The 15,426-nt window shown below is 35.2% G+C and overlaps 1 protein-coding gene across 1 annotated transcript in view; it reads left to right on the top strand.

The window, feature by feature from the left end:
* Positions 1-15,426, top strand: part of LOC149783787 (uncharacterized) — a 138,841-nt gene that overhangs the window by 75,520 nt on the left and 47,895 nt on the right. The window contains exons 20-23 of the mRNA XM_089932912.1: positions 331-438; positions 3,023-3,178; positions 7,280-7,479; positions 13,838-13,970. Of these exons, the coding sequence (XP_089789038.1) occupies positions 331-438; positions 3,023-3,178; positions 7,280-7,479; positions 13,838-13,970 (597 nt within the window). The remainder of the gene's footprint in view (positions 1-330; positions 439-3,022; positions 3,179-7,279; positions 7,480-13,837; positions 13,971-15,426) is intronic.

The raw sequence follows: 15,426 nt of genomic DNA, 5'->3' as shown, positions 1-15,426 counted from the left end.
TCAACAGTGTCACAGTTTTGTATACAGATAATAAAGTCAACAGTGTTACAGTTTTGTATACAGATAATAGTCAACAATGTTACAATTTTGTGTACAAATAATAACATCTACAATATTTGTTGTATTCAGATAACAATGTAACATTATTTTGGTGTAAATAACAGTGTTAACAATTCTGAAAGTCACCATTTCTGTATCTTTTACATTAATAATCTGTACTTTAATTACATTACATTGTTTTCACTATAATTACATTACATTATTTTCACTATAATTATGTTTCTCAGTTTCTACTCTAAATACATTACACTTTCTTTTTTTCTGTACCAGCTTGTGCTGCAGATAAATTTGCCTGCATTGAGAACTGTATTCCAATAGAAAAGGAATGTGACAAGAAAATGGACTGTGCAAATGGAAGGGATGAGAAAGTGTCATGTAGTAAGTATGCAAGTATTGGTGTGCCTGCCAGACTGCTATCATATGATGGCTATTTCTAACATTTTTTTTTGCATTTGCTCTGCAGCAAATCTTTTACATTTGGTCAATTTTATATTAATGTTCCAAAAGCCAGATGTTATATGATATTCAATACATGGTCCTTCATTACAGTACAATTCCTGTAGAAGAAGAGTATGATCATGGGCCACTTTTTGTTAAGAGATAGCAAAATCGTATGTAAAGTATACTTCATTATGAGGCAGTCTCACTTTACAGCAGTATACTCCATAGTTCCCATGGACAACATTATAAACAGTGAGTGCCATACCTTGGAAAAACTGCGGATTACATGTTCAGAGCTTAGGTATAGGTCAAATTTTAGTAATGCTTGACAGATGTAATGAAAGTTTGGCAAGGAAAATGATTATACAGGGTACTGAACCTTGAATCCTATTGGTGCAAAATGTGCCTCATTACTCTGCTGTGCATGTGTCTCCAGAATCTGTAGCAGGTGAATTTCATGTATTATTTGGTGGAAGGGCATTTGTTAAAAATTCTGGAATATAATTCAGATCTATGTATTAATACAGTCCCTGTTTATGACCATTGTAGACCCATACTGCTTCCAGTGGATTATCTTCATTTAATAAGTTGTCCCTCAGTGCTGTCTATTTGGTATTAAAATGTCTCCTGAAGAAAACCATGCTTTTTGATGACCATATGGCAGTTAATCTATATATTCACTTGTAAATTGAGTCCAGCTGCAAACTGCCCAGACCCAAATCTGCCATTGCATAATATGCCAGCCAATCTTGATATTTATGGACTGCCAGGAATAATCAGTATAACAAACAATGATAACTCTTATCTGCTAGCACATTATGTGATGGCAGATCAGAGTGTATGTTGTCTCCAGTTGGATATGCAGATTATTCCTAAGATTATGGTACTAAAAGTCTTAGCATGCCTATAGCATCTGCCTTGGATGTGGGAGGTCGCAAGTTCGAACCTGAACCGAGTCATACCAAAGACTTACAAAAATGGTACTAGCCACTGACTTTCTTGGTGCTCAGCATTGAAAGGTTAGTGTTAGGACTGGTTGGCTTGGTCGTGGGATGTGCCTGGGTGGGACATGATGCAACATGTCTGTGGCATAATGTTCCAGTACTAGACATCACTTTAAACTGCCACACTGCAGACATCATAGCAATATGACTGGAAAATTGTTAAAGCTACATTGAAAATCCAAATCACACACACACACACACACACACACACACACAAAAGTGATTTTGTACACTATCAGTGAAATGCAAGCAAAAAAATATATGATTCAAACATTAAATTTGTGATGTTCATGATTATGAAGTTAACAAAGCTCACTCATTGTAAATTCTCGATGTAGGACTCATTGGCAATTTCATGACAGCAAAATTAATGCCATCATACTCTTGCCTTCTTGTTGTAGCATCAGCATATGGGTTGTGATACAAATTCAATCTTGATTGTACAAAAAAACTAGCATCTGTCATTTCAAATTTGAGATCAATTGTATTAAATCAAATTATGAATTTAGAAAATATGTCTGTCATTTCAATTTGGGCACCTGTTGCTTGTGGTATGCAATCAACCTCAATTGTGCAAACTATGCTTTTATGTAATTTCAAGTAGGGGATTTCTTGGTTGAAAAATATGATACCAAACATATATATGATACAAAACAGGTGTTGCTGTCATTTCATGTACATAATCTGTGGGTTGTGGTACCAAATCAACCTTAATTGTGCAGAGCATGTCTCTTTCTTTTCAGTTGGGTGAGTTTTAGGTTGGGATACAAAATCATCTACTTGTAGTATGAAACTAGAATACTGTACAAAATAGTGTTCATCTCCCTGATAACTGAAGCAGTGATTCAATGATTTTTTATGTGGTTTATTTTCAACAGTAAAATTGAAACCAAGATCATTTCTACTATTAACATTGGCCACTATACTGGCTACATCATAAATTGCTTTTAAATCCTCCAGTTTTGATTACCCTGCCATCAACATCTCCAGATTTCATGCTTTCTGTCATTCTAAAGTGTCCTTCCTCATGGTCAGCTACAATTGGACCTGGTCTATGTTAAATACAGGGAACATATTGACAATAGTTTTGCTTCACCTGAAATGAATGGAACAAGGCATTAAATAGTTATACTTCATGTAAAATAAATGGTACTTAGACTTAAATATGTAATCTGACCTTGTCTATGATTAATGCAATCAAAATGTTGAATGGTCACTCATAATGCAAAATAAATGAAACTTGATATTAAAGAGTTATAATTCATGTAAAATAAATGGTATTTAGTATTAAATACACAATCTGACCTTGTCCACATTTAATATGGAGGGGGGACATATTGATTAGTTATATTTTAATGCAAAATCAAAATCAGTGTAACTTAGTAGTTGTATTAAATATAGTCTGACCTTTTTAACATGTAATGCAGGGAAAATAGTGAATAGTTGCAATTAATGCAAATGGAAGTATATAATATAATAATAGTATGTAATTAATACAAAATATTAATTTCTTTCAGTGCCATCTATTTCATGTGATTTTGAGACCAGTTATCATTGTGGTTACATGAATATGTCCTCTCAAGTCTCCATAGCAGGCTGGACATGGACTAACAATGTGACATTAGATATATGGAACACCACAGTGAATATTGTTGATGAGAGCAATGAAAATGGTGAGACCATCTTACAGTGCATATTCTCTGTACCAGAAGATTATTGAATGGCACTTCAAAGAACTTAATACTCAAATGACTCAGTGATGATATCACAACTAAAACAGTTCATGGTGTATTAATTTCCATCAGGCTTTAGATTTCAAGGGCACCAATTTGCATGATTTTCATGTTAGCCACAAAACATGAATTTAAGTCTTGAAAACAACCATCCTTCTGTGGAAACAATAGAAGATGTACCCCAATCTATAAGTAGTGACAAAAGCTATATTATTTACATATAACCTTGTCAAACAATAGAAGATGTACCCTAATCTATGAGTATAAGTAATGACAAAAGCTATATTATTTACATATAACTTTGTCAAACAATAGAAGATGTACCCTAATCTATGAGTATAAGTAATGACAAAAGCTATATTATTTACATATAACTTTGTCAAACAATAGAAGATGTACCCTAATCTATGAGTATAAGTAGTGACAAAAGCTATATTATTTACATATAACTTTGTCAAACAATAGAAGATGTACCCCAATCTATAAGTATAAGTAGTGACAAAAGCTATATTATTTACATATAACTTTGTCAAACAATAGAAGATGTACCCCAATCTATGAGTATAAGTAATGACAAAAGCTATATTATTTACATATAACTTTGTCAAACAATAGAAGATGTACCCCAATCTATAAGTATAAGTAGTGACAAAAGCTATATTATTTACATATAACTTTGTCAAGCATTAGAAGATGTACCCCAATCTATGAGTATAAGTAGTGACAAAAGCTATATTATTTACATATAACTTTGTCAAACAACTGACAATATAATTGTTGGTAGCTTAAATTTAATTCAGATAGAAAGCGTGTTCTTGAGGTTGTAACTACTGTTGCCATATTGTACAGTTCTGTTTTAGGATAGTGTCTCATTACTTTCATTCTCTGAGTTTGTCACCCACATTTTGTCTTTGCACATTGAAGACCAGACAAGTTTATATGAGTTTGTTTTATCTACCACTTCCTACTTTCTAGTAGGAATGCCAGAAGACTTAGCAGACACAAGGTCTAGTTGGTCCAAAATGAAACTCTTGGCTCTCTGTCAGTCTCTGTGACTGCCATGGCTGTAATCTTAAAAATGTCATTATTGCAGTTCCTTCGGAGCAAACAATCATTTCAACATGAGGTTTTCACTTTAAAACTTGGTATAATGCTTGGTTGAACATAGATAAAAAGGGTACCAGTTCGACATTCAAAATGGCTGCCATGGTGGTTAGCTTGAACATCTCATGAACAGAGGATGGTCATATTGACATTTGGTTTTCACCACAACACTTTATGATGTCTAGTTGAACTTGCAATTGTGGTGCATTCAGTCTCCCCAAGTTTGCTATAGCTACTCATCTTAAACCACATATAGTATCACCATAAAACTTTACACACACAATCATCACAAGTATAGATGAAATGAATGAAAATAGTGCCTCATTAAAACCTAATATAACTGCCACAGCAGCCATCTTAAAAAAGTTATTGCTGTCGTTCCTGAATGGAAAGTCATATTGACATGAGGATTTTACCAGAAGACTTTTATAGTGCCTAGTTGATGTCAAATTAAATTGGTGCCAGTCTGAAATTCAATCTTGCCACTATAGTGGCCATCTTGAAAATCTTGTTGTTGTTACTTTGCGTGAATGTATGGTGATATCAATATGGGGTTTACACTAAAAGACGTCGCATGATGTCTACCTAATTCTAAATAAAAATGGCACTGATCTGACATCCAATATGGCCACTACAATGGCCGTCTTGAAACTATTGTTATTGCTACTAATCTTGAATTAAAAGTAATGTTGACATGAGGTTTTCACAGAAAGGCTTTCTATAATGGCTAGTTGGTCCTAAATGAAATTGATGCCAGGCTGACATCAAATGTGTCCAACACAGCAGCTAAGTTTAAAATGTTGTTATCCTTGGTGATGCTTTCAACACTCAGCAGTTGAAAGAAATAATTGATGTTATCTTGAAGCCCAGGAAATTCAGCTACAAGAATAATCATTCAGTTTTAGGAGCTGTCTTGTTTATTCATTTTTTTGTCCCTGAGAGAACATAAGAGTTCTCACCTGTCATGGGGATATACAAAAAATCCCCCCTCATTTTACAAAAACTTCTTTCTTGTGTTCTGTATTCAATATTTGAGCTTCCAGAGCCCACTTTTGGATAGATACAAATCTTGTCCTATGTTTCACAAAAGTTGAACCTGTCTTTGTGCTAATTTGACCAGACCTGTTTGGGTCTTTTTAAAGAAAGACTTAAATCTTGACCTGAGATCTGATCCTGTTATCAGAGATTTTCATAACTCAGAACAAGTATAACTCAAATGTTTTTATAGAACTTTGTAAAGTACATAGAAATTCCATGTTAGTTGATTTTTATAGGCTTTCCATGCTTTTCTAACCTGTTTTATCATGAATACACCCACATTCATAATACCTATTATTCTGTCCTGAATAAGCCTTTGGTCCTTGTATCCAATTTTTGAATATGCCTACAGTCATAATCTACTTTGTATGTGTCTTGTCTCTTTAGAAACGTGCTATACATTGCATATAGTTGTGAATTTCATAATTGGAAAATAAAATAATTACAACATACCTGCACGGTGAGATTTTGCAAAAATCTGGTCGAGAATAGTCCATGCTTGCTTGAAAATTGATAGATAAAATAACGGACAACAACTCAGATGCTAACTTGGATGTTGACAGTGTAGTGCAATTGTGGCAGATGATACGGAAGATTCTGATGATAATGGTGACTTAAATACTGGGTTATAATTGTGTGAAGTTGACAGAAGAGATGACACATGACTCTTGCACTGTTCAACAGGAATTAGGAGAATGAAGTAGACTTTGAAGATTTCCAAGTGTCAGGGGCAATTCTTCACCTCAGTTGCAGCCATGATTTGTTTGAGAAGTTTTTTTGGTCAGATTTTATTAAAATTATTATAACATTTGAGCTAGAATCGCAAGGAACTTCAAATTTTAACCAAAATACTGGAAATTGTCTTGATTGTATTGAGATAGTTTTAGAAACATTTCAGTCATCTTCATGGATAGAAAATTCACTGAACATTGTGGTAAAAAATTTTAATCATTGTTTTTTTCTTTCAAGTTATATTTTAAAATGCAGTTGTGAACATGTACTATAGTAAATGATAACAAAGTAGATATCACTGTGTTGTGCATTTTATTACCTTGTCAGAGGGGGCCCCGAGTGGCCGAGTGGTCTAAAGCGCTCTTCGTTACGGATCACTGCCATCTCACCTCTGTCTGCGGCGGTTCGAGTCTAAGATTCAGCCAATGTGGGCATGTGAGAAAGCTTGCCAGTAGCTTCTCGTGGGTCGGTGGTTCTTTCCGGGGTTTTCCGGGTTCTTCCTCAACCATTAATACTGGCCGCCATGTATAGCCTATCGTGCTGAAAAATGGCGTTAAACCCCACAACAACAACAACAACCTTGTCAGAGATACATAGTTTTATATTCTTTAATTAAGAAATAACAAATGCTACGACATTTTAGGTAAACATGGTTGTTGTTGTTTGTGGGTTTAATGCCATTTTTAAGTACATGATAGGCTATAGATGACAACCAGTATAACTTGTCGAGAATGAACCTGGAAAAACCCCAGGAAGAACCAATGATCCATGCAAAACTGCTGGCAAGCTTTCTCACATACCCACATTGGCTGAGCCTGAGACTCAAACCAATATGGAGAGGTGAGATAGCAGTGATTCGTAACAGTGAGCCCTTTAGATCACTCAGCCACTCGGGGCCCCAGCAAACATGGAGAAAGTGATCATACTTTTTTGTTGCTGCTGCTGTGTGATGCACCATTTACCACACTGTATTTAGTAGTGCTTCTCAGGCATCAGACACTGCAGTTGAAATTGGTAAACAGGATAAAATGGGCTAATGATACCTGCAGAGGCATTTTTGATAAACTGTAATTTCAGAGCCCTTGCAACAATGCCCCATACCATGTTCTCTTCTTGCTAGAACTTAATGTAATAATTTATCGGTTCTGACCTTATCTTTAATTATAGGTCATTTCCTTTTGGCCACTCTTTATAATTCATATGATGCCATCACAGTGAAATCCCCAACTGAAAATCATGAAGAAGAAACGTGTCTGAGATTCTCTTCTTTTGGGAATGGAGAGTTGTACGTGGAGACTGATATGATCGGAGGATCTGAATGGTTTATTGTTGAGAATGTAGAGCCATTTCTCTGGCGGACAAGGCAGGTGGGTATACCAGATTTCATTTTTTGATATTAATAGCCATTCATCTTGTTGGTATAGCAAATTTTATGGTCTGATATGTATTGTCATTCTTCTGACAACCAGAGCATGTTGATGTATTAAACTATACGGTTTGATATGATAATAATTCATCTGGCAACCAGAGTATAGCAGAGCTAATGGTTTGATTTGGACAAGAGCAAGCAAAATGTATTGTTCATTATAAGCTTTGTCTTCAAACATACGTTCTTTGATCATAACACCTTGTGAAAACATCTATGACATAACAAATCCAGCCCTCCCTGGTTAGAAAAGGTTTTAGCTAAAATGTTAAATGTTATATGACAAACTTAGGTGGCCATTAGTTTGAATGATCTCCTCTTGAGACCAGGATGGGTGCTAAATCTCGTTAATTCTTCAGTTACCATTTCTGGTCAAGCTGAGTAGCACATTCTCCACAGCTGAGCTAGAGAGGCCTCACAAAATCCATGCAAGGGAAGCTCTTTAGCACTGACAATCACTTCTTGGGACATTGTAGTCAACAATGGCATTTGCGGATAACGGAAACTTTGAAATTGATAATGCGCATAAAGACAAATCTTCAAACGGTAATTTGATATGGTGCATGTTTAAATAGAGTAAATGTCAGAAAGTAGTACCACAATGAACTATACAAGAAACAAATGGAATAAAAGTAGTACCACAATGAACTATACTAGAAAAATATGGAATCAGACGAGTATTTTTAAAAATCTCTTATAATATGTTCTTAACAATCTTGCAATTAAGGCATAACTTACATGCTGAAACTTGTCAAATGAAATAAGTTCCATATGAAGAAAGAAAAAGTATCAAATGTTAAATTGATAATGTTTTGGGTGATGAAATCTATTACATCTTTGAGTTTTTTTCCCGGAGGCTTGACTGAATTTGATTAAGAAGTAGTATTACATATACTAAATAAGTTGAAATATCAACATTAAATGAATATAAGAATGAAATATCAGTGTAAATTTGAAGCACATTATTTAGCAAATTATGAACCATTTAGAAACTGAATAGTGGACTGAATAGTGGACTGGATATTGGACTGAATAGTGGGCTGGATAGTGGACTGAATAGTGGGCTGAATAGTGGACTGGATAGTGGATTGGATATTGGACTGAATAGTGGACTGAATAGTGAACTGAATAGTGGACTGGATAATGGACTGGATATTGGACTGAATTATGGACTGAATAGTGGACTGAATATTGGACTGGATAGTTGACTGAATAGTGGACTGGATATTGGACTGAATAGCAGACCTGAATAGTGGACTGGATAGTGAACTGAATAGTGGACTGGATATTGGACTGAATAGTGGACTGGATAGTGGACTGAATAGTGAACTGGATAGTGGACTGGATAGTGGACTGACAGCTAACCATGCTGACTTTACTTTTCAAACATTTGCAACTCAGTTACATATTAAGTAAAACACATCAAATATATTTTCATTTAATTCATCACTTTTCTTTAGATACTTCCTTGACATGTAATATCTAAATAATCCATTATCTCTCTCATTGCCTTTCTACCTCTTGTTATTTTACACCTTTCTACCTCTTGTTATTGTACTTTGATTGCTTCTTATCTAATAGAACTTTGTCCAACACTCATATGCCTGATTTAATTTTTACATCAAGCCTTCTTCTGTTCTGTTTGGTAGTTTTACAATGTAAAACAAATTACCTTAATCTGATTAGTATTTAGCAACAAGAGAACTAGAGAAATATAATACACCTCTGCAAAATCCACTCAAATCCTATTAATATCTGGGTGTTTTCTATTTTCATTCTTTTTAGCAACTTAGGATTATGATCGGCTGTCACAGTATCTGCACTACATATACATGTTTTTGACATTATCTTACCTTTTTCAACATGCATTGCTTTGCTCTTTGTGAGAAGACCAATTACGATAACAAAATGGCTGACCAATAACTGTTTAAAAGAGCCTCCATATCAAAGAACATTTAGCACTCAGGGCTTTTGCTCATTTTTCAGTCTGTAGTTTCAAAACATTTAAAATAAAATCAGTCTAAACCAGACCAAAACTCAACATCCTGGGCTTTCTTTAATTTGTGTATTTCTGGTTTTACAAAATACATCAACAGTATGACAGATTCTGCAAAGCAATAGTCCCGAGAAGATGAGGTGCCTAGGTGGGCATGTGCACTAAGTAAATAGAAGAGTTTCAATTCAGTGGGAGGAACCTAGTTTTTGAAAAGGCTGATTACCTACCTGTATTGACCATGTGCACCCTTTTTACAGGTCATTGTAACAGTATGTAGTTCTACACAGACAATCCAAAGTTAATATAGCGTTATGTGTGTTTCTTACACCTTTATATATGGTCTGCTCTATATTTGCCTGACAGATTTAGACTGTGGCAGAGACTGGAATGATATACCCTCTATATATAGCTTACTCCTGTTGTTTTTCTATGAATGCATGTCAGACTTGCATATTATGGACACAAGTCAATGGGGGCAACACTAGGGGTACTAATGCAAAAGGCACAGATGCACACAACAATTGATCATAAAGTATAAGTCACCAGAAGAATGAATTTTGTCCAGATTCTTCACTCACATTATAAGTGCCACTAGACACTCCCTCTGTACATTGCCTGGCATAATACCTCACTTCCCAAGAACTCAGACTCATGAACACAGTTTATAATGCAGTTTAATGTGGATACTGATAGTGACCTTCTATGTATAAAATCCAGTTTGTACAGGTACTCTCTTGGATCAGCCTAAGCCACATAGTGCTAGGCACTTACTGCATAGGATGTCTAACTTGGTGCCTCGATATCCAATTGATATCACTTCACTTATCCTCAAGCCTTTGCCACCCAAATGTAGTGAGCCACCATCCTCAGCATTCATTGCCAGCTGGCACAAGAGATGTTGGCTTTGCTACTTTTATTAAAAGATGATGCCAAAGTGTTTTCATGTTCTTTCATCATTATGAGACCTTATCATCATGCATGAATACTCAGTCTTCCAGACCTGGAAATAACAAAATTTTCTGCCTACTCCAGATGAAGTTCACTGATCCTCATTCCTCTACAACACTTGCCTGGCCTACAAATTCAATACCCAGTGATCATGGAGTAAGGAAAACTCCTCTTTCAATTGCATACACAGTCCTGAGGAGTTATTCACATTTTGGGCTGCTTACAACATCAAGTACTAGTCCCAAGCATCTACCAACACTTTTCTCAAGTTGTCATTTGCACTGTAGGCACTGTATGCCAGTATTCAATTTGGATACCTGCAGCATCTGATATGTTACATCATGCAGTGGGTTCAGTATTAGATCTAGTACCCATGGCATCTTTCAATAGGCAAAACACAGCTTATCCTGTCCCAATCTATACAGTCTGATGCTCCATCTTGAACATGGAGAAAGCTCACAGGATTCGCATTGGAGATACCTCTGCAAGTACAAGCTCAGGCAATCACAATCTTCATGAATGCAACACAGAGGACTGGTTGATGCCAGTGGAGTGTTCACCTTTAGAATCACATCTACATATCAACAGTTTCTAGATGAAAATCATTCCAAAAGCTAATTTTTAATGGTTGCTGGTGAACCTACTTGGGAATGGAGTTCTGACTATGCTCAACAACTTATCTGAAATGGCAAGGCAAGGAAAAGCAAAGCCTCCAGACCTTGCTATTCTTCATTGAGATTTTCTAACATGGTGTCATCAGCAACAACTTCAGGTCCAAGTTAGAAATATCCTAGACAGAAGGTTAAAAAATAGCTAACTCATCGTCCTGATATGTCCAACTAATACCACTGGAAGGTTGTCTTTGTCCTTTGGTTTTCTCTCAAAAGGTGCTATATGGGATCGAAAAGTGTTGGACCTATTTTGTAACTGCCACCTAGGTGGGCTGGATTTGTGAGGTAGTAGCAGTTCTCTTAAATATTATTGAGTAAACGTATTTTACTGGGGAAAATAAATCTTCATTGTAAACTAATTTCCTTCCAAAATTTTCAAATTAAAGAAATGCCACTAGTATGCTGCAATGCATAATGTTTAATCATGAAAAAGAACTGTAACAACATTTTTCCCTGAAGAGGTTACAGTATTAATTGAACATATTTTCATCAGATGGAGAATCTTTATTTTCAGTAATTCCTAGGATATTTAGCATGTCTCTTATCACAATTAGGATGATGATGAGCTAGTATCCAATAAAGAGGTTATTGTATGAAAAGCTTTCTATAGGATAAAAATCAGCTTAATGTGACAGTGTGCAATTATTTTAATATTTCCACCCAAAGCAAATTTCAAAGAGCTCTGCATGACTGATGAAATCATTATACTGGTAATCATGGCTATTAGAATGTTTATTAAAGTGCAGAGCAAAATATGTACTACTTAGAAACTTCTGATTTGGTAACCTAATTTGCCATAGCACTAAAATGTTGGTTACATAAATTAGGTACCAGCCACTTAATTTTTTATTTTAAACCTACATTTTACTATTATGTCACAGTTCTCCCCTGTTAGTTTATGGTATTTGGAGTAAATAAGCACTGAATAGATTTTGAACCAAATCACTTTAAACAGAGCATCACAATATATACAGGATGATGATATATTGAGAATATTGTAATTTAGAGAACCTTGGTGCAGAGAACACTATCAAAATTTTCTCAGTTATGGTGTTATGAAAAGGAAATCTAAAAATAGGACTACCTTCCACAGTATTTCTTTTCAACCCCTTTTGTAAATTAGACTAGCATGATTTTGGGCATGACATCTATCGTAGCACTACATTATATCCAGAGTTGAGGGAAATCTGAAGTGCTGTTTATGCTATGTTAATGAAATTTGTCAGCGATGTCTTCTTACGAAAATAATGTCATTCCCAAAACAGCTAGAATGGAAGCTCCCCTGTGAACTGCATTTATTGGGGTTGGAAGCATTACAGAGCAGTGCATCATGGGAAAAAGGCACCGAGATAATAAATCCATTCGTCAACAAAGATGGTCTCATGAGAACAATATGTGTGACATTCGTTACCAAAGAATTTCATAGCACAGTTGATAGATTTGCTTACCTGCATGAGATTGATAGGCAGAATGGTAAAATCACAATTAAATTACAATTTGCTTGTCAGATCAACTAATATACAAGCCAAGGCTTGAGTTGATCTCTCTTTATCTCATCCTGGAAGACATAAAAGTGCATTACCCATTACTACTAACTTAAAGATCACAATTGGACTCGAAAAACACTTTAAAAAGATAATTTTGATATGAGACCACATTTATATATACTTATTGGTTCTCAAAGCCAAGAGATAAAAAACCAAGTGAAAGTAACATACCAGTAATGTTTGAGTACCGATAATAGAACAAACTGTGACTGACTTCATGGGATCAGTGAGTGTATTACCTTAATATGAGGGGAGTGCCATACTGAGAGGTTTTATTTTGAAGGACAATTGTGTAAGTCAGAAGTTTAATGATCAAGATTTGCACTTGGTATATAGTTTGCATTTTTTGTCTTGTGATTTATCCTTGCAGATTGGATTTTTCCTTGACATCAAGAGTTACATAATAGGAAACTTTGTGCATTTTAATACCATTTTTAAGCATATGATTTTCTCTGCATGGTGGCCAGTATACTTGGTTTAGGAAGAACCCAAAAAAACTCTGGGAACAACCACCAAGCCATGGAAAGCTAATGGCAAGTTTCCTCATAGGTACATTGCCCAAGCTGAGACTCTGACCCACACAGGAGGGCCCTGAGTGGCCGAGTGGTCTAAAGCACACTCAGTTATGGATCACAGCCATCTCACCTCTGTCTGCGTGGGTTCGAGTCTAGGATTCAGCCAATGTGGGTATGTGAGAACCACACAAGTGACCCACACAACAAAACGCGAGCACCTTAGATCACTCAGCCCCCCCCCCACTGCATGATACAAAATAAGTCCACTTTAAAATGTTGTTAAATGGGCTGGATTTGTTACAGGTCTTTTTTCCAAAAAATTACATCTGTAAATCTACGAGATGTAAACTGCCATTTTTCTAACTGTACCTCCTATGTTTTGTTTTCTCTCACTTTTTTCTGTTTCGTGTTATTAATCACCCAGTCACATATATCCAGAGAATTCTGAGAGTCAGAATTTTATTTAGTATTTTAGTTTGAAATATTTATTTTTATTTTGTATTTCAGTTTGAAATGTCTATTTTTATTTTGTATTTCAGTTCAGATTATTTATTTTTGTTTTGTATTTCAGTTTGAAATATTTATTTATATTTAGTACTTCAGTTTGAAATATTTATTTCAGGTCAATGTCCCTGCTGGTGATGTAATTGTAAAATTTCATCTGCTTGCACCTACAAGCCAAAGTGGTACCATTCACATCAGTGGCATTGACAATATTGAGCTGTTAGATGGGCCGTGTAGCAGCAACAACTTAAGTAAGTCATGTTAATGTTAAATAATAATGCATTCTGCTAAATAAACATACCCAGCATGTGAAGATGGGTGAAAAATGTGCATCTGTTGATGACTGGCAACAGATACAATACAGCTCTCCATCAAGTTACTGAGGGACCTCATAAAAAATATGATAGACGTCCAGAAAGCCTCAGGGGTGGGGTCTTGGGGTGGGAACTAGCTGTTTAATGACTGAATCCTCATTTTATAATCATGTCAAGAATAATTGTCTATAAAGCGCTTTTTCTGTTTTTATTCTGTATAAATAAATTACATATATTTTAAAAACGTCCTTTATCTATAAGATCATTAACTTTAACTGGTTTCAACAAAAGCATTTGTATATTACATCACTGCTCTTTGTTTTGTTAATTAGTCTGGTTCCTGCAGTAGTATATAATAGTATTGTGCAAAACAAGGAGTCTACGAAGCAGAAAACCAAACTAACTGTTGATACACCACCAAACAAGATTCATTTTTCGCAAAAACATGTGACATTTATTTTGTGAGATAATCATCTATGTCAAAACTCAATTTTGTATTGTTCAGTTAGTAAATTATTGATGCTGTGATTTCATTGTAAGATATCTCTACGTGTGAATTCAGGAATTCATTGAAACTCATTTTCTCCACAATGGTCCATATCTGTGAAACAAAGCTCTTTTATTTTTAATGAAGCATTAATTTTACTTGCTATTTTTATCACAGTTATAATTGAGTAGGTTAATTTAAGGTAGCTTAATTAGATTACTTACACAATAATATTAATCAACTGAAATGAATTCACCCAACATACAACTGGGACTGCTAGATCCTGAGCATGTAGGATTTGTACGATTTTTAACTTTTTTTTTTTTTATTCCAACTCTTTTATAGACATGATTAATCTGAGGATGCAAAGGAGGCCAGCTTTTAATTCAGTGCAGCACTGCAACAAATACAATTTCCTTCAAGTTTAACAATATAGTGATCAATTTTATTTTTGTATTTTCTGGTTTAAAAAATGGGATTCATGCCTGACATCACGTTATAAGTTGGTTTGCAAGTTATCAGGGCACAAGTTTTCGAGGGACTGGTGTATCTTTCTTTCTGAGTGCAATGTTTGGCATTTAGCAGCTCATAGTTGCTGATGTAGCCCACCAAGACAAAAACAGAAATAAAATTCAGCTTTTTGGAAACTAAAGAGGGCATGAGCTGATGTCATTTGTCTGAACAATTACTTGTGTATTATGCAACATTTTTAAGGTTCCAAATAACATGGCACTTGACATTTTGTTTTGTTCTGAAATTGTCATTCTATTGATATCATGTATGTACAGTATGGTCATCAAGGGTGTATTGTGTGTACAGTCTGGAAGTCATGGATGGCTTGTATGTACAGTCTGGAAGTCATGGATATCTTGTATGTACAGTCTGGAAGTCATGGATATCATGTAT

Source organism: Sinohyriopsis cumingii, chromosome 14, assembly GCF_028554795.1.
Source record: "Sinohyriopsis cumingii isolate HCF-2022 chromosome 14, ASM2855479v2, whole genome shotgun sequence".
NCBI classification, from domain to species: domain Eukaryota; kingdom Metazoa; phylum Mollusca; class Bivalvia; order Unionida; family Unionidae; genus Sinohyriopsis; species Sinohyriopsis cumingii.
Note: the sequence above shows the minus strand (reverse complement) of the source record. Positions and strands in the feature narration are given on the sequence as shown.